At 34.3% G+C, this 27,768-nt stretch overlaps 1 protein-coding gene across 3 annotated transcripts in view; it reads left to right on the plus strand.

The window, feature by feature from the left end:
- The window catches only part of LOC140743732 (uncharacterized), a 180,270-nt gene that overhangs the window by 55,572 nt on the left and 96,930 nt on the right, over positions 1–27,768 (plus strand). For 2 of the 3 annotated variants that reach the window (XM_073075255.1, XM_073075253.1), the window contains exons 3-4: positions 23,766–23,953; positions 26,086–26,149. In XM_073075255.1, the coding sequence (XP_072931356.1) occupies positions 23,766–23,953; positions 26,086–26,149 (252 nt within the window). The remainder of the gene's footprint in view (positions 1–23,765; positions 23,954–26,085; positions 26,150–27,768) is intronic. The other variant, XM_073075254.1, reaches the window with a different exon arrangement.

Below are 27,768 nucleotides of genomic sequence, written 5' to 3' on the forward strand. Positions count from 1 at the left end.
AACGGAGATACTTGTGTAGTTATAATACTTCTAATCACTAGTGTGAACTTACTTACGTATAATTGTTATATCGTTACTCTGTACCGTTTATGTGACTATATTATTACATGACTTCAAGACCTTCAAGATGACTTTGATTTCATCAGAAGTGTACAGAACAGAAGAACCCGCTCACAATCATGGACGGCGATTCGTAAGTACGAACATACTTGACACAGGAATAAAAACCGTGAGTTAAAACATTATTTTGTCATATGTGAATTCATCTTGGTAGAATAAGTAAAAATGGGGGTAGATAAATGTCGTTGATGTAAGGGCAAACTCATTTGAATTAAGAACATGGATAGATTGAGACTAGTAATTCAATGAGATGTTAATACCCTCTGAAAATGATATACTTAAATTTTATGAACAAACTTTACTCTTATCAAATTACTTGTTAACATTGTAAACTGAGGTGTTTACTTCAAAATAAGTGCATTTTCTGTGAAGAAGTGTCTAAAAGTAATTTTGCAAGGCAGTTCTTGTGGTAAATCTGTCCATTTGGTTAAAGTCTGTGGTGTAAAAAGTAAATCCTAATTGTTCTAAAGTTACACCTACTTTGAAATATATAGAAATACACGTACTTATGAAAATATTTTAAGGATCTTTAATCTTAAATGTTAGGCTTTATAGATATGGGAACCTAATGGTTGTTAATATAGGCTAATGTACGCCAGAAATTGCATACAGGTTACATTTGAATTTATTTTTGATAACTTTTAATGTTTCAAACTGGGTTTACGAATATGCGTTTGTTATTATTGTATGGAAGGGACTATGCGGTAGCAACAAACGCAGTTGCAGAGTACAGTATACCTACTAGATATAAGTGACACGTTTATTAAGTTGCAAAATTTTGATTATTCATAATTGTACAGAAATGTATAATATCTACGTGGTACATATTTAACTGACTGCAAATAAGTATCACGACCACCGTATTGAGTGGCTGAGAGTACCCACGAGGGAAATGGTAAATGAGTTTAAGGTTTATTGTTTTTTTTCGGATATTAATTGACTATATTTAAAAATAAACTTGCATTCACATCTACATTGTTCACATTTTCATTTTATAAATCAATGAAATTTCCCTTTTGATTTCATATACTTGATACGTAATTGTTATGAAAGAAGCATACGTACGTTGCCAAACTTAGCTTTCCATCAATTCTAGGCGAATTCACGCAGTACTGTGTACTACTATGTTTTGACTCCCATTAAGTATAAATGCACATTAGTTAATGATCTATAAGAAAACAGAGAAACTTATGCGCAGCGGTCTTTGGAATATTATATATAAAAAAAAATCTCACATTTTACTTCTGACTGACTCACTTATACAGAATATTAAATGTCTGTTTTAAATTTAGTATGCAACGTTTCGTTTTGTATTAATATTTCTTTACATCTCGTAATTTTAAACCTTTAAATTTGAATTTAAATTTGACACATTACACGTCCTTTTGGTTTGAAAATTGGGCACTATCAAATACTGGTAAATGAAGTTTGTACCTTAAACGTTGAGACGCTTAGACTATCGATATTATCAATTATGTGAGCCACTTACGAAATGATAAACGGGATCCACTTTGTATGGGATTCAGAGAATAAATAATTTTAAGTAAAATATTAATAATAATAATAAATTGATGCTTTTATAACTAGAGCTTAGTTCTATTTACAAGTTACAGCAATTAAGTTATTATACGTATTAAGTGAGAAACGGTCACTGAAGCCTACATACATTTACGAGTAGATAGTCTTTTGTATACCATATTTAAAATGAGTCTTGCCTGCGACTTTGTTCATGTGGATTCAGAATATAATTTGAATTGCATTTTTAAAACGAGTCTTGCCTGCGACTTTGTTCATGTGGATTCAAAATATAATTTGAATTATACAATGCCCTCTGTCAAGATCACGGAGTACGTTGGTAATTTGGAATTCCCATTACCTGGTCATGTAATGTTTAAAAAAAATGTATACTTTTGATATTCACTTCGTAGTTTTGGTTTTAATGCATTTTCAAACATACAAACCGACAGACAAGATTTTTTTTTCTTTTTCAAATATATTCGATGTAAACACGTGAAGATTTCATTCTTATTATATGTATATCAGATCCAAATGAATAATAATGTTGTTTAATAATATAATTAAATAAAACATAGGTACATTTCGATGGCATTTTCTTATACAATAATTTACTTTTCATATAAATTTCATACGGTTCACAATTGCGTCATGTCTAGGTTTTCTCTATAGAAACATCGAGCGTCTCCTTGAGAGTGTTGGTTGTAAATGATACATATTATATTAACATAATCTATACAGATATTACGCACTAATATATTTTTTATTACAAACTATATAAAAGTCAGGTGAAGCCGAGGCGTTTGAAATATATATAATAAATATGAATTGTTTGGTAATAAGGTGTATCGTAAGATAGTTTGACTAACTGTTTGTTTGGCTGGCTGGTATAAAATCATGATCAACTTTAAAAGACCTTTTTCAGGTCATAGAAATTTTAGGTTGTGATTGATAAGGAGCCACATCTTATGTAAAACAGTTATAGTTTTAAATCTGACGATCCTGATGAGACAAAATTAGAATTGGACAAGATTATTAAAATCATGTCATGTCATAAGTATTTCAAATTTTTTAAATAAATCTGACCGTTCAAAGTAGGTAAAAATCGAATTCAAATATTCCGTTACATACATACAGGTCAAGTTAATAAAAGCGTGGCAAAAATAAAAGCGTGTTTAAAAAAAAAACTTTTATCAGTTGTAGACACAAATAAGTATAGTTAAATAATGGCCGGTTTCTGAAGTAATTTTTCTTGGTAGGTAGTTTACGAGTATGTATTCAATAACACTATCCGTTTGATAACTACGAAAAAAAAATCCGCTTCCGAGGAACTCAATGTAAGACAAGGTCTGTTTAAACTCCGTTTAGATTAACGGACCATTTTAATGTGTTTATTCTTTCCATAACATTATTTGATTTTTTTTTAAAAAACGACGTTTTACGTAAAGTCTAGCAAATCTTCCTTAGTATAATGCATAACTTTAACAATAAAATAGCCCAAACTATAACTTCCTTATGGGAATTTTAATTTAAAACTTTTGGTGAAATAAAAAAAAAGTTAAGTAGTTAAGCTTATTACACAATTGACAAGTATGTCGCTGACGTGAACGCATGGGTCCTTTGCTTTGTTAATTAAATTTTGAAATTCATGTAATAGTATGTATTATTATAACTGAATATAAATTCAATTTAATGTAATGAAATTTCTTTCTTATTTTCAAAAGTGGGTTATGTGGCCCTACTTTGAAAGAAATAATTTGAATTTGTGATAAATAACGTAAAAATTTGGGTTCATACAACTTATTACGTGTTATATTGTGTGAAATTCATGGTTTGTTTACCATTTTAGTCTTTAACTTTGATATAATTCATTTCAAATATAAACGATATATTATTATTTTGATACTGCTTCATCAGTTGATAAAAGACGTTGGAAAGGCAACTATTTGTATAAAATAACATTGTAATAATTAAAAGAAGTACTAAGTAGTAATAAAATAATGTTATAATAGTATTTTGAGTCGCACAGATTCATTTAGTGGCCAACTATAGATCTATCTATCTATCAGTATAACAGTTATTGAACAGGTTGTTGAGCATTCCGAAATGGACTAATAAGATAAACGTCGTTATTCTGATGCGTAACTATATCGAATCAATAGTTGTTGGAGATTTAACTATTGGACTTAGAATCCAGGCATAAGTAAAGTGGGCAGTTAGATGTTGTCATTACTGTAGGTGTAGGAAACTTTGTGGTTTGATTTTTATTTATCTGGAGTTAAGATGGATTACTGCAGATGCCTCTAGCAATGTGATGTTCACGGGTGTCTCTTGGTGATGCATATGGTTGGGTTGACCCAAGGCATCGAGTACCTGGAAGACATTAAGTGAATATTGCATTTTTGGAGTAAATTTGAGTTGAGCACTGGCCGAATGTTATCGTAAACAAGGTACAAAAACTGCGGTGATACATGACTAGAGTGATCCTATATGAACATCACCTAGTTATAACCGTGTTTTTTATTATTTAACAATGGTCTAATGCATTCGCTTCAATACCTGTCGCGCATATGACATTTATGTAAAGAGTCCTTATGAACTATGCCTGCAACAGAAATCCGTGGTGAACACTGTTGGGGCAGATTTATAACCTAGGTAATACACAACTAGTGTGATTCTATATGAACATCACCTAGTTTAAGCCTTGGTTCGGATCAACAGTTCGGGCCTTTTACATGCGAGTCAGTATTGCAAGAAAATGCGTATAGTTTAAGCCATGTTTTTGATAAACAGTTCGGGCCTCTTACGTGCGAGTCGGTATTACAAGAAAATGTGTAACTCTTCTGGACTTAGGCATTAAACAACTGGTTTTCTTTTGCAGCTCTTGCATCAGACCATACACGATCGAGGACGAACGTGTGAGCAGGACGGCCGAATGTTATCGTCGTTAATAAGAAGCTTGGATATTAACGATATCACATTTTTATAACGTTACATTAAAGTAATAAGTGACTCATTTAATACTACAGTTTAAAAACAGATGCGGGTAGGTGAAGTGGGAACGACACCATGGCGGCGCTCGAATTAACAGAGAGCGACATTCTGGTCGGAGACTTCAGCAAGAGCAGTCGAATAACGGAGATACTTGTGTAGTTATAATACTTCTAATCACTAGTGTGAACTTACTTACGTATAATTGTTATATCGTTACTCTGTACCGTTTATGTGACTATATTATTACATGACTTCAAGACCTTCAAGATGACTTTGATTTCAATATCATTATCCTAAGTGTAAACTTAATTAGAGTGAAAAGAATAATTTTTATAGCACTCTGTGACCTAAACCCGCATTCTAGCCACGTATTTCTGTGTCCAAAGTAGCCTATTTTTACACCGTACGAATATTAATACACTACCCTCACAGTTGTAAAAAATAAACATAGCTATGAACGTTTCATACTTTTAAATGCCATTTAAAAATTAAAAGTGATAAGTAGTATTTTGTTTAAATTATGTTAATATTTTATTTTGGACGTATTTATAAATGTTTTTGGCAATGTGTATATACTAAGCAATAGCATAACTATAAGACTAACTGTTGGGCTTTATCGAGTTTATTGTTTGTTTTGACTGTGTATTTTCGCTACACACCATAGAAGGAGATATTTAAATTAGGAATCATTATCAAAATTAGCCATAATACTACTCCAGTAGAATTTCGACTAAGAGCCGATTTCACCAACACTTAATTTATACTAGAGTAGCTATCCCAGTATAACGTTACTCTGTCAATTTACTCCATGGTTAACTTCAATTTCGTTTCACCACGTTAGTCTAAGGATATCTTATTCTCACGTAATTACTCTGTGACGTTCAACGAATGAATTGAACAAATACGTAATGCATCCAAGTAAAATAGTCAGTTTGACGTATACTTGCACAATAGCGCTGCGTATTCTTACATTTTTTGGATAATACGTTATCTTGACAGTTTAGTTGACAGTGATCCCGAGCTTTTTGGTTTAGTTTTGTCGTATTTCGATTTTTTTAATTTGGCGTAAACAAATCTTTATTATTGTTTTATATAATTATATAAAGTACTATTAAACGAAACCGATTTTCTGTCTTTAGACGACGTGCCATTTTTAAGGTTTTAATCAATGATATAAGTAATAAGTACAAGTTGTACAACATACAATACAGTGACAGAAAATTGACACTACTAATCTAAGATAACCGCTTATTCCGCAGAAATCGGCGGTATACGACTTTACTTCAGTGTAGAGATTTTGTCACTAGGATAAATGTTGGTGAAACGTAAAATAGGCTTACTCGCCAGTAACTAACGACTTATTCTGGGAATAAGATTTATGCGACGTTGGTGAAATCGGCCCTAAGCGACCTATTTGTTGTCGTATTTGTGGCATTCGGATTATCGAAAATTTGGATAATTGAGTTTATGAAGAAAAGCTATTTAAACCGATTTAGGAAGGTAATGTTTTTCGACTATATGTTTGTTACGTATGTATTTTTCATTCTTTGGCAAACTCAAACGACTTCACTAATTTTGACATATGATGTGTCGTTGGATTCGTCTAAATTGTGGCGATAACATAGGCTATATTTTTAGCAATCGGGTTTTTGTTTTTATAGTAACTTTTTAGTTGCGATTCGGCGACTTTCCGGAATTTAAATGCAGATGTCACACAAAATGTGGCTGATTTGCAAGGGTTATTACAAAGTTACTTGTTCACGTTTGTCAATCCGAATAATCGCGAATATTTATAACTGAGGTCCGCATATCACTAGTATTAGTCATGTATTAGTACATTATGTGATTGCTTATCATGTTTCTTTAATACGTTTAGGTGGAGTTCCCATTATAAGTCATTGGTCTAGTATGTAGCCTGTCATGTAGCATGTCATGGTCACGCCTGTATGTAGCCTAAATGGCTTGATACATTTCGACGTATGTGTGGTGTTACATTTGTCTTTATCACAAGAGCAAAATAATTACTAAATTTTCTAAATCAAGACTTCTTCACATCAAATTTCAATGGTTTTAGTTGTGTCACATTTTTATTGTTTTTTTAATTCATAATTTTTAGTTTCAATCATTTATATGTTTCAAAATAATTATCATATTTTTTCATATTACTTCACAAGTATAAACGGGTTTATGTCACACGAGCTATAAAATAGTATACGATACTTGTGACATAAGTAGCCTATTATGTGCACGGCGTTTAGCACCCTCACTGCGCTCGGGCGCTAACTTCACGCCGTGCAAAAATAGGCTACTTTGGCCACGCGTATCGTAATGTACTATTATCAGCTATACGGCAGGATTTTGACGGGTTTGTGTAGTATGGTAAAACTCGCTTCTAACAGTATTTAAAACGTAACTTAAACAATAATCGTTTTCCGTCTACGTTCGCAATGCCTCTTTCATCTAACACGTGTTCTATACACAAGCTTTCTACATAGGTACATAATGACATATATGAAGAGTGTTTCAAACATTTCGAATTGTACGAGCTCGTGCTTTTCAAAGAATTCCTAAATTTCTAGCAGAAATTCCGATGCAATCGACAAATGACTTTCTAGTTTTGGTACCGAGCGAATCATCCGCATTGTTGTATTTTCTCCGTTGTGCCTTGATGTTGAACATGTCTATTATTCGCGTCAATAAACAGGAGTATTTTGATGCGCAAGAGGTTTTTTTATTCATGCTGTATTTATTTCTTTTAAAAACATTCTTAATTGATATGTGATTGCGATTCGACTCTTTCCCGTAGGATGTAGGTATCTCACAAAAAAAAAATGACTTATCCAAACGCTCTCCGTTTTACAACAATTATTTTATATAATCATAAAAAAACTGAAACTGAACTGAGGGCAAAATTATTGGAGTTGTATGGATTTAAAATGCCATTAATGTTGTGTGAAGGTGGTAGAACCCTTTGTGGTTCGACACCGGCGGCACCACCGCCACACCTATTTCTACCGAATAACAGCAATGTTAGGCGCTGCTGTGTTCCGGTTTGAAGGGTGTGGTAAGAGAGACAGACTTTTCCGAGGCCTTCCAGCTTAGTCCTCAGGGGTAGCGACGCATCTGTGGCCGACCTATCCTATCTGGGATTGATTACTGATGTCCATGGGCGGCAGTAGCCACTTACCATCAGGTGGACTGCATGCTCGTCTGCTACTCTTATATTAAAAAAAAAAAAAAATGTCTGGATTCAATTTCTAATGAAGAAAAAACGTTTACTGTAACAGTTAATTTTTTTTTGGAATCGTTGTGCCCGTTTTGCAGTGCAATCTATTTGAATTTTCTGTAGTGGACAGAGATTTCTTAGAACGTCAAACCACATGATATTATTCACAAACATTTTCATTCTGAGAGGATATTGTGTCTAGAAGTAAATATACAACGAGATTTGTTAACGTTTGTCGTTGTAGTCAAAGTTTCTAGTGACTTTAAATAGTGGCTGCTATCGTTCTCCAAAACAATTAATATTAATCACGCAAGATTGTGTTAAGTCGTGTGCCTACGACTTATTTTTAAGTGAATTCCAAATATCCTAAAAATGGAATATAATTCAATAAATAAAGCAGGGTAGCGTTTGTGCCTGTCTAGAAATAGTAGATGTAGAATTTTGATCCGGATGGAATTGTCGGTTTTATGAGTTTTGGAAGCGTAAGATAGACGTCGTTTTATTCTGACCTTGTGGAAACTTGGAGTTATCTTGTAGAGTACTGCGAAACACTGTACTAAGGTGAATGGCCTGGACATAAGAAATCATCTCTCCATCGGGGCATACCGTCTAGGGAAATACCTTTAAGTTTTAGAGCTTTCGCAACTAAAATTTTGTGGCTTGGCAGTTTTAATAGTATCTTGTACCCGGTGGGTAACGGGTGGATGAAAGATTTGTACCCCTGGCATATAAGGTACGTTGCGTTTTAAGTAAATGTTATCAACCACTGTTTTGTTAGCTTACATTTTTAAGCCTAGTAGGACGACGATTTAAACGAAGGGTTTTTAATGACTACAACAAGATGAGTGTCAAATTTGGGATGTATTACAGACATACGAATATGAAAAAACATATGAAGCAAACCTAAGAGTTCCATGACATATCTAAATTGGAATAATATAAGACAGTTTGAACATTATGTCCATACAATTACATTATTCGTGAAGCGTCATTTGCATTATTGCGAAAATATTTAGTCGGTTCTATCAAATTAAAAACTCCCCATCGAAAAGAATAAACAAACTGAAGAATATTACACTCCGTATCTCGTCCATTTAATTAGGGAAAAGCCGTATAAATTAATGAAATGCAGCGCTGGTTTTCAATTTAGTTATTAATGCTTTACCTTTGTAAGGTGCTGATTAATGCTGTGCTCGTACCTTTTCCATTTTACACGGGTATAGTAGAGTGCATGACAATACTTTGATGGTTTTTATTTAATGCTTCTATATAGTAGTATTCAGTAGTTACTACTACACCCATTGTAGTATCCATGAGTGCCCTCTAAACATGTACTCGTTTTTTAGGTTTTACGGGTTTTAAGGCTAAAGAAACCGAATGCGGTTAAACGCAATGTGTGAGCCACCATATTATTATTACTATGCGACAAAAAAAAAACGCGCTTGACAAGCCACGAACGAATAGGCATGATGACAAATTTTGAAAACCCCGTCTATAACGTAGGTACATGGCTACAAAACGGGGATACCAAATACATGGATTCCAAAAATTTTATTATTTTGGTAATAAATTCAGTATTAACGAAAATAATAGCATTTGTTTATATCCATTTTGAATTAAGCGCGAAAACGCTCGCGATTGTTATGGCGTCCGTTGGTGACGTCAAGTTAGAACATCCCATACAAAATTCAAGCAATTCAGTGACATACCCAAAAATGACGTCATTCGCGCCCCGATTAGCGTTTCAGACAAGATTGCCGACTGCAGTATTTACCCGACTGCCAAGGAAGGGTTATGTTTTTCGCGCATATCTTGTATGTTTGTCTTTCTTTATTTGATCGGATCTAACAAACGGCTGGATGAATTTAAATAGTTAAGGTGTCATTATATTCGTCTCAATGACCCGAGTGTCCTTAGATAGGTGGTAGAAAAAAAACAAAATGGCGGATTTTCGGTGCGAAATAGTAACACATTTAAAAAAAAAAGTTAACCGAACCTATCGAGTATGGTATTTGATACCGGTATGATAAAGGAAATTAAACGGAGATTATAAAAACATACTTGTATACATATAAAACAGCAACTGTCTGACTGACGAAATAAATGACTAATTAATTTTTCAGAAATCAACGTACGGCCGAAAACAATGATCTTAGAGTTCTGAAATTTTGCTCATAGGTTCTATATAGCGTAAATAAGTACTAAGAAAGGCCTTTTGGAAATTCTACCCCTAAGAGGGTTAAATCGGGGATGTCAGTTTTTTTTAAATCCTTTAATTTTGAAGCAACTACTATAAAATTTAATATTTGGCTTTCTGGATAGGAACAAGGACACATCTATTTATCCCCTTGCGCAAAATCAACCTCGTAGAGGGTAAAATAGGGGTTGAAAGTTAATTTGAACAACCGTCAATTTTCAAGCAAACAATATAAAATTCTGTATCTGGCTTGGTGGATATAACTTATATATATTATATATACTTCTTTTAAATCAGTCACTGAAAAAAATCACTAGTGTGTGCTTTTGTATAGAGAGCAATGTGTTTCATTTTTCTTCGGTTTCATACTTGCGGTTAAACGCGTGCGTTTAAGCCTTAGGGTCATGGATGTAAAAACAGATATCTTATTTCAATAAAAAAGACGCGTTTATTGCGTTTCCGCATTATTTATTTATTAAACTTAAAAAATATAAAACTCGGCTATAAAAACGGTGCTTACAGTCGTGACTTACACCGTTTATAAGTATTCCATATAAATATATAATAGATATGGAATAGTAGATATCTTTTCTTTACGACATTTTCTCTAGCGATAAGTAAGTTATTAAGTTAAGTTACATTAAATTTAATTGATGCAGAATTTTAGGAAAATCGGTAGAAAATCGGTAGTAGATAGTCGGTATTTTTGTCATTGGGATGTCAATTCTTATCAGTATTACAATTAAAATCCCAATTTCGGTTTTCAATTGACGTTAATTTCGCTTACTTATTTTGGCCCCAATCAAAATTTAAATAATGCGCATCGAAAATATCTAATTAATTGCGTAATTAATACATTTTTATCATAATTTTTATTCAATCTATCTATCTATGTAACATGGATCGCGTTATGGTTAGGTTAGGCTAGTGTTGAATCACCATTTACATCTACAGACATTGGACTTGCCAGCCACGGTCAATGAAAGACAAAATCATATTGTTTTATACCATGCATATAGAATGTTATAGCGAAAAATGTTCATACCTACAATATTATGACAGGTACAGCCCGTGTCAGCGCGGCTGTGTTAGTATGATATAAATACATCGATACACAATAGGAGACTTCTTTTTGTCAGCGATAGCACCTGCCTGACATTCTCTAGGACTGCAGATTTAAATGAACCCTAACTAGATGGCTTTACAAGCGCAGCTAGAAATTTTCATAAAACTACCATGTACGAGCCTCTTGAAATATCAAATTGCCTTGCCGCGCACTAATAAATTAGCGTCGAATATTCTGTCAACATGTAATTTATTTTCTTACCGTCTGAATACGTACTTAAATTAATATGTACTAGGTTTCACCCACCCATATCATCGCAACATAGATGACGAGGAGTATATGAGAAGCTATTTTCTAAGACGTAGACGTCAATTAAAATGATTGATTATAAATATCGAGATTATGTAATTTTAACCGGATTTTTTATTTATAATTAACAAAATTCAAACATCATTTTGGAAGATATTGATAGATGCGCTTACGTTATTTTTTTATTTCCTATATGTAAGTCTCGTCCTATTGGCAAAGACTATTCTTTTTTTTTTGTTAACAAGGGGGAAACCTGCAAAAGGTACCCGGCGCCGTTGGTGCGACGACGGGTTATGTGGGACTTTTACCGGCGCTGCGTAGAGTACTCCGGGATCTCCAAAGGCCTCTTAGCGCGTTGCCCCGTCGGGCTCTATCTAGATGATCATGAAGCTCGCCACTCCTCGTGGAGCGTACGACGGTATGCGCTTACACATACCATCGTTCTTCCCGGGGTAGCTAGCCGGGCGGTATTGTAGCCCTATTCTGGTCCCGGAACTACAGGGACATTGATCTATTGTCTATGACATCTTCACCGATACATAGATTATTTACATATAACAGCATCTGATTGTTCCACTCTTTGCGGTACAAGTTGTTAGATTTTACTATATATACATTTCTTTGTTGTTTATTCCGTGTGGTACATTGTGCCCAGCGTTGTTTAGTTATACCATGTACGAACGAAGATAGATCGATTGTTCTGTGGCAGCTGGAATAGGAAAAGCTCATTGGGTAATTCATTAAATAATTTTGGTGAATACATATAATAAGAAACTCCTACCATAACTGGTGGAGATACGAAGCAGAATCCTTGAATAATAACAGGCGATGTCGAGGGCTCAATGTATTTTCGCAAGTACGGAAACGAGCACGGAATTTAACCGTACTAGTGGCTGACCACTAGGTCACTCACTCAACTCCCAACAGCGTCAGCTTCACTTAACTTTGTAGGCTATTAATTATATTTATAATTGTAATATTTTCATAAGATCATGGGATGATCAATTCATCGCTTCATGATATTTCGTCAAGTACTCTTTATAATTGGAATATTTTCATTTCAAATGATTCGATTCAGCGATCGGATGCTACAATTATATTAATAAAGTTTTATACCAGGTATACTGTAGTGTAGAGATATTAAAGTGCTCTTCGAAGAGCTACGATGCGGCCTCATTATGACTTTCATCAAACGTTGCTTGTTAATTTCCTACACAAATTGCTATATTTGCTTTGTTAATTTGATTACAAAGAATTGTAAATTGTTCTACACTTATTAAACAAATAGTTTGAAAATAGTATAATATAATGTACATCTAAATAGTTGAAATTATGCTTTCATGGACATTATGTTTGATTTTAAGCAGAAATAAATTCAACTGATAGCAACTGACGTTCACATGCTTGTTGTGTTAGCATGTTTCAATTCAATCCGTCCAAATTATTTAATGTAAAAGGCAAAGTTTATGTATATGAAATGTCAAAGGTGATAAAGGTATTTTTTTTAAGATTTAAGTAAATACTTACTATAAAATAAGCATAGTAAAGTGGTATCTAAATAAATAATAATTAGTAATCAGGTCAGGTACGTTTCCTCTCGATATGATCCTGACCATCAAGTCAGGTGGTGACAAAATTGTAATCTCTGAGAACGACACCTCCGAGATTCATTCGTGTTACACTCATCACATACACTCATTGAGCGTTAAGATCCTTGCGGATCTACGATTCTACATTTATTATTATTTTTCAACGGATTTGTTGCTATTAAACTCGCCTACAACACCGCTGGCGAGTTACTTAGTGCGGTATATCGGTGCACCGGTATCATTAGTTTTAAAATATCGCACTGAAGGAAATCACCATTAAAATAAACTAAAGATCAGAAGAAACGTAAGATATACAAACGTATTCTCATATCTTCCAAATTAACAATTATTTGTCTTAAAATCAAACGACTGTTTAGATTTAGTTTTTTTGATTACGTTAACTGTGGCTTTCAAATTATATATGCAAATAATATTACTTAGTGTAGGAGGTCCTTAATACCTCTTTCCTAAGCTAATACGATCAAAATGTTATCAAAATCAAAACCCTTATGTGTGTCACTTAATAAATAGCATCCCCGATCGCCTGGCAGCTGTGAGGCGAGCCCGGGAAGGCCATACGATATATGAGTTCGTATTATATGAGGTACAAACAATTTTTTTTTCACTTTAAAGTTTTTAATTCCCTTTTTTTAATCTCCTTTTCGAAATTTGGTTCCGTTTTGTTATTTGATAAATTATCTGCAACATACAGCTCTATTATTTTAGTAGTAATTTTAGTTTTTCCCGATTTTTTGCCCGCGACTATATAAACGATATTCAAATAAAACTTTCCCGATTCAATCCTCAGGAATACTCGATTTCTCACAGATGATTGATTAGGTAATTTGTGGAAGAGTCTTCACAATTCCCATTTTGATCCGTCAATAGAATATTTACGTACTTAATGGGATCCAGTAGTGAATAATGATAATAAAGTAAGATGCATTGATCCTGTTACCATTTATTAATAATATGCCATCCCTTGCCAAGTAGTGATGCAGTATGTTCCAGGATTTCCAACCCGTATCCGACCCCATGTCGGCACGTGCGAAATAAATCAGCTATTTTTACCAAGCAAACTAATTTTTTTATAATGATATAAAAACTCAACTGCTTAAATATACATATACTTACATTTACAGTACATATATTAAAATTTGTGAAGTCGTTTAGGCATCAAGGTAGGCCGTAGAATGAAGCAAAGATCATACAAACGGTCGAAAAACATTATATTCCGCAGTCGGATACCGGCTTAAATTTTTTAGCCTGGGAAGTGATAATGGGTAAAAATAAAGAAAAAATCTTCTTCACTTCATAGATAGTATTTTATAATAATTTACATTATTTATGAATAAGATTTTTTCTTGGAACACAAAAAGTAGGACTTCATGGTAATCAGATGTCAGAAATTCTAAAAGTGAACTTCTGCAGCATGAGACACCTGACATAATGACGTCTGTGAATCTTTCAATACGTATGTATTTAAAAATACAATTCAAATGTAGCGGCGAACACTTCAACTTATTGGTGTAATTGAATGTTATCACCGCGAATAATATCGGAATCAATTAAATTTGACATTGTTTGGAGCAAGCCAATATGGTGTTGTGCTACAGACAAATAGCGAAATCGTCGAATACAAGATACAATTGTATTGCACGTGGAAATATTCTCGTGAACTCGTTATCAATGTACTTACACTTAAGCAGCTTATGGAATAAATTCTGCCTGTAAGCTGTGCCTCGTTGATAGTAAGAAAATATATTTATATGTGGAAAACCGTGGTTTTCTTAGTATTTGGTGGTTATTTTTCATATACATACATACTTATAAATGTATTAAAAATGGACACATTATTGCGCATAGACATAAGAATAGCGGAGAAGTCATTTATTTCTTCGAGTACTCGAAGTATTGCAGTTTCTCGTATTTTATTCTAATAGCATGATGATCAAACGTTCATCTCCTTACATATGTACCTATATATCAGTATATAATATTTAATTTATATAATTTTTAAATATGATGATGTTATGTCTATTAAAAGGAAAGGTGAATGATAGAACTTAAAAAGGTAAAATATAATCTACCTGCGATCTAAATTAATCTGACAAATACCAGATTCCGAATATATTATCTGTACTGCTACATGGAATAAGGAGTACCCCCTCAAACCGACCTTCTTTAGCGTCTTGCTAACAATATTGTTGGGCAACCCAATTGAGCGACCGTGATTTTAACACGCTTTTATTAGCTTCAGACGTATGTATGTTGGTATGTTAGTATGTAACGGAATCTTTGAACATGATTTTAACCCCCTTCAAAACGTCGGATTAACTCGAAATTTGGCATACTTATTAAGGACCGATGACAATTCAATATTTTAAACATTAATAGTTTTGTACCATTGTCCTTATCAACATCCTCTGGATTAACGATTTTCGAGGCGAGATTTTTCAAACACCTTAGCAAAGTTCATCGCAACTTTAGATTGCAAATAATAATTATTGCTATTTAGTTTCAATAGGCGTAACTTTTATATCGTGATTTTTAGTTTAGAAAATAATAATGTTATTTCCCTATAACTCAAATGTTCTGAAACATATCTATAATGCGCTCTTGTAGAATGATTTTTAGGATTCCGTACTCAAAGGTTAAAACGAAACCCTCTGCGGTCTGTTCGTCTGTCGTTGGGCTTTATCTCTTAAATCGTACTAGATAGACACTTGATTTTTTTACAAACGATGAATAATGGTGGTCGCTATAACGAGAAATACTAAAAATTAATAAATAATTATAGTTCAAAAAACTAAAAAACACGCTTTTATGATAAAATCAACTAAAAAGTAGAAAATAATTTTCAATCTAAGAATCAATTAAGGAACAGTAAATAGTATAATTGTGGAAAAAGTGTGGGGTGCTCCATTTATCAGGTTCGAAAAGCACCCCACACTTTTTCCACAATTATACTATTTACTGTTCCTTAATTGATTCTTAGATTGAAAATTATTTTCTACTTTTTAGTTGATTTTATCATAAAAGCGTGTTTTTTAGTTTTTTGAACTATAATTATTTGTATAAAGAATGGTGTGTGAATTGTATGCGTGAAGTGTCTATAATAAATGTATATTGGATGTACTTGCAAACGATGGGTATGTGTTAGAAACAAAACATGCTTGCAGTCCTTCTTATCCTCTTAACTGAATGATCACTGCGTATGCACATGGATAATATGTATTAAGTGGACTCCGCACCACTTTATCGTAGCCAATTTTAAACAAAATAGATGTACTGTCTAAAATTAAATAGAGGAATGGTGGAAAAAAAACAATTCTTGTATATCATGATACCATTTATAGGCCAATAAATATTTATGGAAGTAGAGTCACGCGTGATCTTTTTTGAATTTTTGGATGAACTGGATTTTTCGGAATCGTTTAAGAAACAGATCTCTTTACCTCTTTACGAAATTTGGAGACACGTTTATATAAGTTTCTTACGTCACTCAACATGACGGCGAAGTCAACTTATATAGAACTGAACCGTTGAGACGAGAGTAGAAATTTGTATTACAGTGCTGACGCATATCATGAACCAAAAACTCGAAGCATCGGGCCATAACTCTGAGATTATTCATGCGTTTTGAAGATATAGTAGAAAATTTATTTGTTCTTTTGTATGTTAGTTTAAGTAGCACACGAAAACTATGGGAATAATTATTCTTGCATTTTTTATTGCATAAATTTTACTCACATATGAAAACAAAATAGATTTTCATATAAATTCCTCTTAATAGGAAGATCGATTTTAAGCTATCTATGTGCTAAATACAATGGTATGGCAGATTATATTTTATATAATAGGCAGAAATTTTTCAATAACACAGTGTTAGATAAATTCAATGAAAAACATATCGGGAAGATAGGAAACGATCATACAGTTCATCTGACGGGAATGAGATTGTATCCTGTAGGTACAATTATTTTTACAGCGCTCATGCAGTGTAAAGAGCTTCCTTTTCAGATATATTGTTGAAGTGTTATGACTTGAGACTTATATAAAAGACGGAAACAGCTAACAATATATTGGCGCTTCTTTTGAGGTTGTTGGTCCTCTTATCTTTTGGTTGAAAATACTTTGTACTTAAAAAATGCTTCGGGTAGTTGTATTTCTATCTTATTCAGCGACACTATAAGGTATGTTCTTAGGGTACCTTTTTTTTTCGCGGAGAATTCCTCATGGAACCTCTCCCTCCCGGGGTAGCAAAAGGGGTATCGGACTCCTACCGACTAAAACTCCGCGACGTTATTCTGGACGCTCGGTGTCGGGTCACGAGAAGCGTTAAGCCAGCCACGTCCCGAGAGGGAGGGGCCCCTTTCAGTTATGTCCCTCAAGAGATGAGCATTGAGCGTGCAGAACGCACATACGATATCTCGAGCCTGAAGACCGGATCTGGATTATATGATTTTAGACTAAAATTATGGCGGAATTGAGACATTTTATTGTCGGATTAGGATTCCCGAATTAATAGTGTTATACATATGCTTCTGTATTCACATTCTTTTTTACGATTCCTTATGAAAGATAAGCCAATAGAAACAATGCGTTTTAACTTAGATCATACAAACTGTACTTTTTTATTAGAATGCACATGGAAGTTTAAAAATGTTGTGTAATAGGTATGTGTTATTATAGCCGATATGTCAACATCTCCATTGTTTTTGTTTATGATCATTCGTAAACATTGTTACGTGAAATTGGCTGCCGCGTTTTAGTAAAATGCTTCCAATTGGCCTCAATCGGGGAGACCGAGGTACTCACCCCCGGCACGTACTTTGATGATTCAAACTTATGTGCATGTTAATTCTAATTATTACTTTGCTTCACGTTGTAGTTGTAGACTAAACACTCGAAAGTTCTCACTACTCGGTTGATCAAGACGACTATTTCCGAATCGGTATTAGAGTACTTATGATAAGAAAAAATAAGTGTCCCGTATCTAAATAAGAAATAGAAAATATCGTACGTATGTTGTGTTACGCCTGTAGTTCTAGTTATGTAACCTCAAGCGCTTAGATCAGTATAGAGTTACATTTGATCAATCGTGCCCTCAGCTTAGCTTAGCGTAAACGGTCAACGTTAGTACACGAGCAGTGCCCGAGTTAAATCCCCCGGGCGATCAATCTTCCCGGCTCAGCTGTGGTCCACGGGTAATGCGATTGTAAACATTCTCTCTATCTTACAAGATACATTGGTGATACTAAAAATCTGGGTTCAATTAAGTTTTTGTATTCCAAAATTTAACGATCAACGTAAGAAAGTTCCTTTTTAACAAGAAACAAATATTCATATTTAAGAAGTCGGTGGTTACTTTTGTACAGTTACACTTATTTTTATTTAGTTTGTTGTAAGTTGAAATAATGTCGTGACGTGACTGTCTATTCCAGAAATATCTTAGGTAAAGTGCCCTTTAATTATGAATTATTGCAAGAAATTAACTTTAAAATTTTCGCGTAATTGATATCATATGATAAAGAACGGAACACCAATTAGTAAAGACTCAGTGCCGCCCTCAAACATTTGGTTCTGAAAAACTGAGGACGATGTTTTGTTGTTCGTTATGCTTTTCCCTTGGCATATTATACAAACAGAAATGAGCAGCATTATACAATTGCTGTTATAAAGCAGAAGGTGTGGCGGTGGAGTCCACAGAAATAGAACCGCCGAGGATTGCGCTTTCTCTAAGTTCATTCAACAAAGTAGTGTTGTCTAATGTACTGACTTTTTTCTGATAATGGATGTCCATTATCTTTTTTATAATTCATGCTGATAATCCACTCAGCTCGACGCCAGCGTTATAATTAGTATGAGTAAAAAAGACAAGATGGGTCCCGTAATCGGATCGTGATAATAACTCAATACGTACTGCGCCAAAGTGATGAGATCTTTATCCTTTTTCATTACTATTATCTTTTTTTACCCGGCTGTCAAGGAAGGGTTATGTTTTTCGCGCGTATCTTGTATGTTTGTTTTTCTTTATTTGGTCGGATTTAACAAACGACTGGAATGACCTTAGAGTTCTGAAATTTGGCACATAGGTTCTCTACATAGCGTGAATAAGTACTAAGAAAGGCCTTTTGAAAATTCTACAAGTTCTTCTATTTTTCCATGACCTTTATCTCAATAATTACAGCCATTCGGTGACGATTTTTTCTAGATCGATAACAGCTTAATTTCACTAATTACACTGGTCTGCGAAGAAAATGTTTTTTTCCTCTCTATGTTTTCATGTATCAGTACATTTGTCTCAATATTGTAATATAATTCAAGTTATTTTATAGTTTTATTTCTTTTTATCGTTTCCATGTAAAATTCTCTGCGAATCGACCAACAAACATCAGCAAGCATTGCTGCTGACTATTTTCCATTGTGGCGTCTTTCAATATGCATAATATCGCGATAAAACCTTTCACCATGCTCTTCTGATACGGCATCGCGATTTTCTAGAAATAAATCTACATGCGAGTCCAAAAAATTAATTTTGAGTGATATATTGCATCCTAAGGCTTTATAAGCTGAAAGAAGCTCTCGAAAATACCTACTATACTACAAATACCCGTATATAGGTACTACTTATAGCTAATACGACGTAGAATTACATTGAATAATAAAGAAAAAAGTAATAAAGAAAATAGATTCTTTTGAGGAAAATCACGTTTTTTTGAAATTTAACCTAAAAAAATACTGTCTTTACACAAGTCTGATTTTTTTCCAAAAAAGATAACTTATTTTTCATGGATCAGTGCGACCTATTTATTCAATCGTTGTATTTTTGTTTCAACATGTTAACTCTCTTAGTTCGCAAGTTATAGCGATTTATGTACTTAAGGTGCACAATTCCCCCAAAAAAAATTAAAAAGTCGTAAAACAAAAAAAAAAGAAATATTTTTTTGCCGATAAAATGCGGTTTAATTTACCCTGTTTCAATATATAATGGAAATTCACACTATATTGTTTATGATATTAACTCAAATAAAAACTCATGATATTTTGGAAAATAATAATTCATTTAAAAAAATCTAGACGTGATGGAAAAAATCTGCCACCGGAAACAGATTCAGAGCATCAAAATCTTCATATTTATGACCTAATTTTTTGAAGGAGGATTTTTTTGCAGACCAGTGTTAGTTATGATTTAGTCCGCACCACATCGCCGCGACGCCACCTACCTCAAACACCGCCTCGAAAATCTTTAATTTTGATGAGCCTGATAAGGACGATGGGACAAAATTATTAAAATCGTGTATTGTCTGTCGTGTTCTTGATAATTCATCATTCTTTTAAATTAAACTGACTGTTCAGAGAGGATACAAATCGAGTTCAAAGATTCCGTACATACATACCTAGATACATACATGTCAGCTAATAAAAGCATAGTAATAATGAGGCATGGTTCTTATGTTAATAAATAGGCTCATATTTGGCCGCAGACAAATATCTGAAAACGTAATATATAATCCCTCATTGATACAAATATTTTAAACTTTTGAAAGTACAACATACATATATGTACATGTATGGACTCCAGAATAACAACAAAAGTGTTTTTATAAACACTTGACTTTGTAAACAAGAATCGTTCGACCGTGCAAACGTGACATTAGCTGGGTGCGACTCATACAAGCTTTTACTGGCTTTTTTATCAACGCTCAGTAAACATGGTGATAAACAGTAATTCAGATTAGGGTTGCGTTGCTATAAGCTTCTGGAATCCCGGCGAATCCCGTGATAATAGAACATTGTAGTAGTTCAAAGTATTCGGATCCGTTGCCTCAGTGCAAAACAGCGTTCGCTGTATCGTAAGAGGAATTTTTGGGAGGAAGTTCTTTAAAACCAATCTGTACCACCTCCACCTAGGGTAGATCGAATGTAAAAATCGTAAATTTAGGTAAAAGCGGTCTGTCGCTTCTAGACTAGTATAATATTATAATGCTGAAAAAATATTTAGATTTTTCCTTAAGGGACATTTTGACTTATAAGCTTGATTACGCACGTTTCTAGTAAAAGGTGATTAGAAATGGAATTAAAAGACACGTTTCGAAAATTCTATTATTAAACTTAGAGCACGTTTAAACTAATTGTCATTGCGCTGACTGTGGGTGGGTGCCGTTGTGTTCTTTTTTTTTCATAATCAATTTTTCTTCACACTTAATATAGCTTCGATGTGAACAAGAGTACATACAGTATAGTAGAAGCTACGAGCAGTTATGCTCTGCGCAGTATTATTAGGGTATTTCACTTCAGCTATAATATGTTTGATTTGAACGCGCACAGATGGTTCAATATTGGTTGATCTAGGCGCCGTCTTGACATGCATCAACTGTGCCATGTACGTGACGAGTCTCATAAACAGCCGTCATAAAGACACAAACCTTTAGTGGTAGCCCAAGAGCCAACCATATTAATTCCCAAGGCTCAGACGAAAATACAACCTTTATTAAATTCTCAAGCTTATACAAAACAACGTTATATTTTTTTTGTTTAATGAACTGTTTTCATATATGAATATATTCCTGTTCATTTTGAACTATATCGTTATTTAAACATATATATCTATTTTATGTACAGAAACATTTAAATGCGTGCTCTTAGACTGTAATTTGTTATGCGTATTGCTAAGCTATTACTCAACGTATTGGTAGTCATCGCTACAAAAAAGGAAAACATCGGAGGAAAAGGCATCTCGGTATGATAGATCAATGCAGTTTTCTTAACTACATTTTTCTTACGTAACAGAAGGAGTAAACGGTTTAAGTTCGTATACGGTTAAGTGATTATTGTTTCCCATGGGTACCCAACCGACTGCAAATTGTTTCTGCACTATCTTTAGAGCCGTTTAACGAGCGATGAAACTGCAATAGCGGTGACCACGTCGATGCAACTAATTCTGTATATTGTTACGAAAAGCACTTTTCGTACTATTAGCTCTGGTCAGAAGGATGTGAAAAATAATAATTCGAAGCCTTTTGACCACAACTCACCTACGGAAGTAACACACGAGCGACATTAAGCTAATACCTACACTAGTCGCCGCGTGTCGTAAGCGACTTGCCCTGATTACCGTCGATTACTAGTAACGCATCTGTCGGTAACAGATCAAGTAAACCTAAAATTTTATTTAGAGTTGCTTACAGAAGTCATGGTTGGAAAAGTATCTATAAAATCATAGGCTGGCACTATTATAATAATTGGTACGCATGCGGTTGAATCACACGTACGAGCTGAAAAAATGACATACAATTATAAACACACTGTACAAGGCCTTTATCAACTGATAAATAAATAATTAGTCAAACTAGACTATGTGCTAGTTTGCTACTCTCCTCAAAAGTAGTGTATTGTTGACGATTTTAGTACAAAATTACATACTGGAAGTTTATCCGTTATGAATATAAGTATACCTATTGTCGACTACATCCCGGTATCGATTTCAAGCCCTACTGATAAATACATCGCTATCGCATTGTTAACCGTGGAATTGCTCATCGCATTCTCTGATTTACGTCTTAATAGGTTGTTATATTTAATTGTTATTCCCTGTAGCGTTATGTGAGAATGCTTGATTAGATTAATATTAATCTATTGTATTGTAACTACAAAGTCTTAACTATCACTACGATTAGTAGGTGGGTAGGTATTTACTCAAAGGTAAATTCAACTGAATTGACATTCAGAATTATTTAGGGATGAGGATCTTTACAATTTACTGTTATCCATTATAATCGCTTGTTAGTACGAGGATAGAAAAGTCAACTGAACAGCAATAATACATGTGTTACAATCAAAGTGATCAAATAGCTATTATACATAATGACTGGTATGTATAATGACTCTTTTTTCGAGAAAGTGTAATAAATTAATCACTTTATCTGGGTGTTATATATAAAGCTGCCGCGACCTGCTCGCTTAGTTTTCTATTTTCTTTTATGTACCAACCTAACCTAACCTAACCAATTCCAAGCCTGTACGAAATTCTATAGAATTGGTCAGGTTAGGTTCGTACATAATAGAAAACATAAAACTAAGAGAGCAGGGCGCGATAGCGTCCTGGGTGGAATCATGTAAATTCAGAATCATTAAATACTTAAAGATTACAGAAATTAGTGTGGCATATTTATTTTATTATGCATGTTTCTTTATTAATCCGCCCAATAGCTAATTTACGTACATCGTGTACACAGACTGGGCGTAAAACATTTCGACATGTCTATTTTTCGACCTGTGGATCAATATAAAATTTCAAAAAATATAATTATGCTTAAGGAAAACTGAAATAGCCTTTATACTTTTACTTAAATAACCTTTACCTATTCTCGTATACTCTTTTTCCAAGTCTTTCAAAATATTATATGAAATGACTGGTTAATGTAATTAATTCCGAGTTATTTATCACTTTGACCAAATTGAGTAGATATGTCTAATATCTGAATTGATTACTTTGGGTGTAACATATGTATTTCGAAAAATAGTGAACATTATCGGAGGTTTATAAAACAATTAATTTGGTTAAATTGGCATTTCTAGTCAGAGGTAGATCGTACTCACAGACCTATATATAAATACAAAACAAATACAGGTTTGTGATCGCACTGCTAAAATTAATATAAGATGTGAAAAACAATAACTTTTATTTTAGATTTTGACTAGCGTGAAACCAACTGGTCCTTATCATATATTTTTCTTTTACAGTAACAATCCAGCCGGTGGCATTATGTCCTCGGAAGGAGTACCACGAAGAGCTTGCCAACATGGCGCTCAAGGGGGTTGTGACCGGCCGCTTCCTCACGCTGCACCGCCGCCGCAGGCGACGACAGGTGACGCGGACGCTCGTTGGCGATATGGCACTGCTCGATGACCTCCTCTTAGGCCAGGTGCAAGTAAGTTTAGTATACACACCTAGTACACACAGTATGAGGTCCGACTGCTTACTTTTTTATCAGAGTGCTTTTGTACGTATTCATACAGGGATACGGTTCTGGTGTGTCTACTGAAATAGTTAAAAGACATGTATTCAAAGCATAATTGAAAGATTTATGAATCTTTAAAAAAATTATGAAAGCAAATAATACTTTTAACAGTTTATTTTAAAATCACTAAAAATATATTATATTGCTTTTAAATTTAAGATGTATAAATCATCACGTAGTCGGATCTTAGACTATCACGCTTATCGCACATGTATCTCTTTCCACGACAGCTTAAGATTAATAATTATTACAATGTATATCTATTCGTTGGATTTTCAGTAAAAATATGTTGTATCCCGTCATTATAATAGTTACACCAAAGTAAATTTATCATAATTATTTAAAAAATCATGAATCGATCACCTAATGTAGCTGTATTGGGAAGAGGTACTAAATATAACAACGCGCATGTATATTGTAGCTAGCGTGCGTGCGAGCTTGCGAATTGCGAATATGTTTAGGGGTCCTTAATTTAAGCATATTTTGGTCTCTCGTACTTTGGTCCTTCAACAGAGAAGCGATGAAACGCGGATGAGGCATTGCACTCTTCTGACATTATATACCTACTTTCATTACATAGAAAGCGTCTATTTCTATGTGACTGATGATCAAACATTTTCCAGTAGACGATGGCTTCCCTACATATATCTCATTACAATTCTTAGTGTCCTCCTTAAAGTTTGCGATATGAAATTAGTTTTGTGATGACGCATCACACGTTAACTATTTCTATACTCGCAGTGACTTGAACTCTCCTGTTTCTAAAATATATCCCAAGAGCCTCTATCGCTATTAATGAGCGTTCTTGCACTCTGGGCCTCGACCTCTAAAATGAGCTATAATTGCGTCGAGTCAGCTCAAAGTAAACCTTAATAAGAGGAAGACGTGCCGAGAGCTGCCCGATCGCCCGTTCCCATCACGGTCGTACGACAGTCCTTCGGCATTGCGCCTACTCGGACCACAAATTTAAATGTCATTTATTTGTATTCATGAGGCATTCACACGTACTATCCGTTGTGTATGCGTGTGACATACGGCCGGCGACAAACCGCGTTCCAAGTAGTTTGAGCAAGGACGATACAAGAGAAATTATCACGGTTTGTATTTACGTTGCGTTCATCGCATTATTTGCAACTGCCGGTGAACCGGTGAATGTGGCATAAGAAAATATGAGAGTGACCTTCCATACGAAAATATCACGGGCGACCTAGAGTAATCTGGTCTTACTGTAGATACAATAAATGTGCTATTCAGTTAGTCCCCTAAAGCACGGAAATATGATATTTTTTATACCATCCCATCGTGGAAGATGCAATATCATGAGTCATTATTTATGTGGCTTTTAAAAAAACTACTAAGGACAGAATAATATGTTTATGCGTACGAGTGTTTATTGTACTAGTTATTTGTTTATGCGCGTGGAGCCAGAATATGTATGCACCGTTTACCTAGATCGGACCGTATGTTTAGTTTATTTTCGCAAGAATAATACGAATGAAAACCATTAATAATAATCGCCGTCGCTAAAGGTTACAACTATACAATGCGCAGTTCTGAGGACGTAAAGTGTTTCCCATGCGTTTCGCGATGAACAGAAGTTAGGGAGCATTTGTGATAATCGTTCATTCCAATTTCTATTTTGAGCCTAACACAATTTGGGTGTTAATGGCTTGCGAGGTAATCCGCAGCGCGAACGCATCCTCGGTCGCTGTGCGCTGAGCGCAATGTTGACGAAAATGTGTATTAAAATTCCTTTCCGATGCAGTGTGACCATTGACAAACGGCCAAGAATCTGATAAACATGCATACATACGCCATTGTGCTCAGAGCTTATGTTAAATTCAGCAGCGAGATGCAGATGTTGGTAGTTGACTTGATTTTTTTGTTATACTTGTTTATTACGTTTATTGTACCTTTCACTGTTCACTATGATTTTTACACTATTAGACATTACAGGAAATCAATCTATTTTTTTGGTGGTTAAGAAACATACGTTTGGTAGTTTCTTGATATGGTATATTAACTCTATGCTTCTTTTGCAGTGCATACTTAACAATTCCGTCGTGTGGCGGTTTAATGCTTTTACCCTGGAGAACGTGTCTGGAGGTAAGATATCTAAATTCCATGTGGAACTCTTTGGCCGCGTCCTAGGTGATAGGTGTGAAACGGATGACTGTCAAAGTAATTAATCACACTAGACTATTCATTCAAGTTGATTTATCTATATATATAAAAACTAATTGCTGTTCGTTACCCTCGCTAAAACTCGAGAACGGCTGGACCGATTTGGCTAATTTTAGTTGTTAGAATAATTTGTGGCAGTCCAGGGAAGGTTTAAAAGGTAAGTTAATATAAAATATATTTCATAAATAGATTCTGAGGCGGTACATAGTTTACTCAAAAATATTACACTCTAAACCAATTTCCACCATTAAGGTTAGGTATTAATAAACACTTGCGTAAGGCGTCCCAAATTAATCCTCTAAGGTAGTAAGAAGTCGATAGCCGATGTATCCTCTGTTAATAATTTATTTCCATAAGTATTACTAGTATATTCGATACTGTTAGGATCGACCTTCCGTTTATGAGATAAAAAAGTGTCTACATTAAATATTATTTCTTAATTTACACGACGTCTCACTCATCTTACCTTCATGTGACGGGGTGATTGACGGCGAACTGACATAATTTGACAATAACAACAACAAATGCTGATGCATCCCCGAGCCACCTACATAACTTAGGAGCGGCCAACGAGTTCCGTCTGGACTATATAGCAATAATATTAATTAGGTACCACACTTTTATTAGCTTGACCGTACATATTATATCTGTATGTACATATCTATCTGGGTATGTAACGGAATCTTTGAACGTTTTTGCCGCTTTGAACGATCAGATAAATAAAAACTGAAATTGATTTTCCTTATCGGCTTGAGAACTATAAAAGCGTGGTTTTTAGTTTTATTTTTTAATATATTTTACTCGTACGACATATCTTCTTTTTAATGTTACAAAAATATTTGAAGACTTCAAATATGTTTTGGATATGTGTTGACTTTGATTATTTTGTCGTGAAATATGTGACGTAGGTACAATGTAACATGATTTAATATGGAATTTGCATATTTCGCGCCGCGGTGATTCTAATTTGGTAGTTACTCTGAAGGTTCGACTCCGGAGGCACCGCCCCGCTACCTTTTTTTATAATATAAGAGTAGCAGACGAGCATGCAGTCCACCTGATGGTAAGTGGCTACTGCCGCCCATGGACATCTGTGATGAACCCCAGATAGGATTAGATATTAGACAGATTAGACAGCAGCGCCTAACACTGCTGTTATTAGGTAGAAATAGGTGTGGCGGTGGTGACGCCGGAGTCGAATCACAAAGGGTTCTACCACCGTAACCTCTAGTATTTTCTTATAATAGCAGTGTTAAACGCTACTGTGTCGATTTAAAGGGTGTGGTGCGGCAGTAGCCACTTACTATTAAGTGAACTGCATGCTGCTGCATAATACAATACTGCTCTTAAATAAGAGCAACATATATATATTACCAATGAAACTATACAGAAGATGTCTATAGGTGTAGCTACTTACCATTACTCGTTTCAGTTTCTAAGTAAGCTAACGTTTTATACTAATGTATATGACATGTTTACGTTGAACGAAATGTAAAATTATTTTATACCCATTAACTAAAGACGTGGCAGTAATCTGATAT

Source organism: Epargyreus clarus, unplaced genomic scaffold, assembly GCF_041222505.1.
Source record: "Epargyreus clarus isolate Ecla_fem2 unplaced genomic scaffold, WU_Ecla_fem_2.2 ptg000007l, whole genome shotgun sequence".
Taxonomy (NCBI): domain Eukaryota; kingdom Metazoa; phylum Arthropoda; class Insecta; order Lepidoptera; family Hesperiidae; genus Epargyreus; species Epargyreus clarus.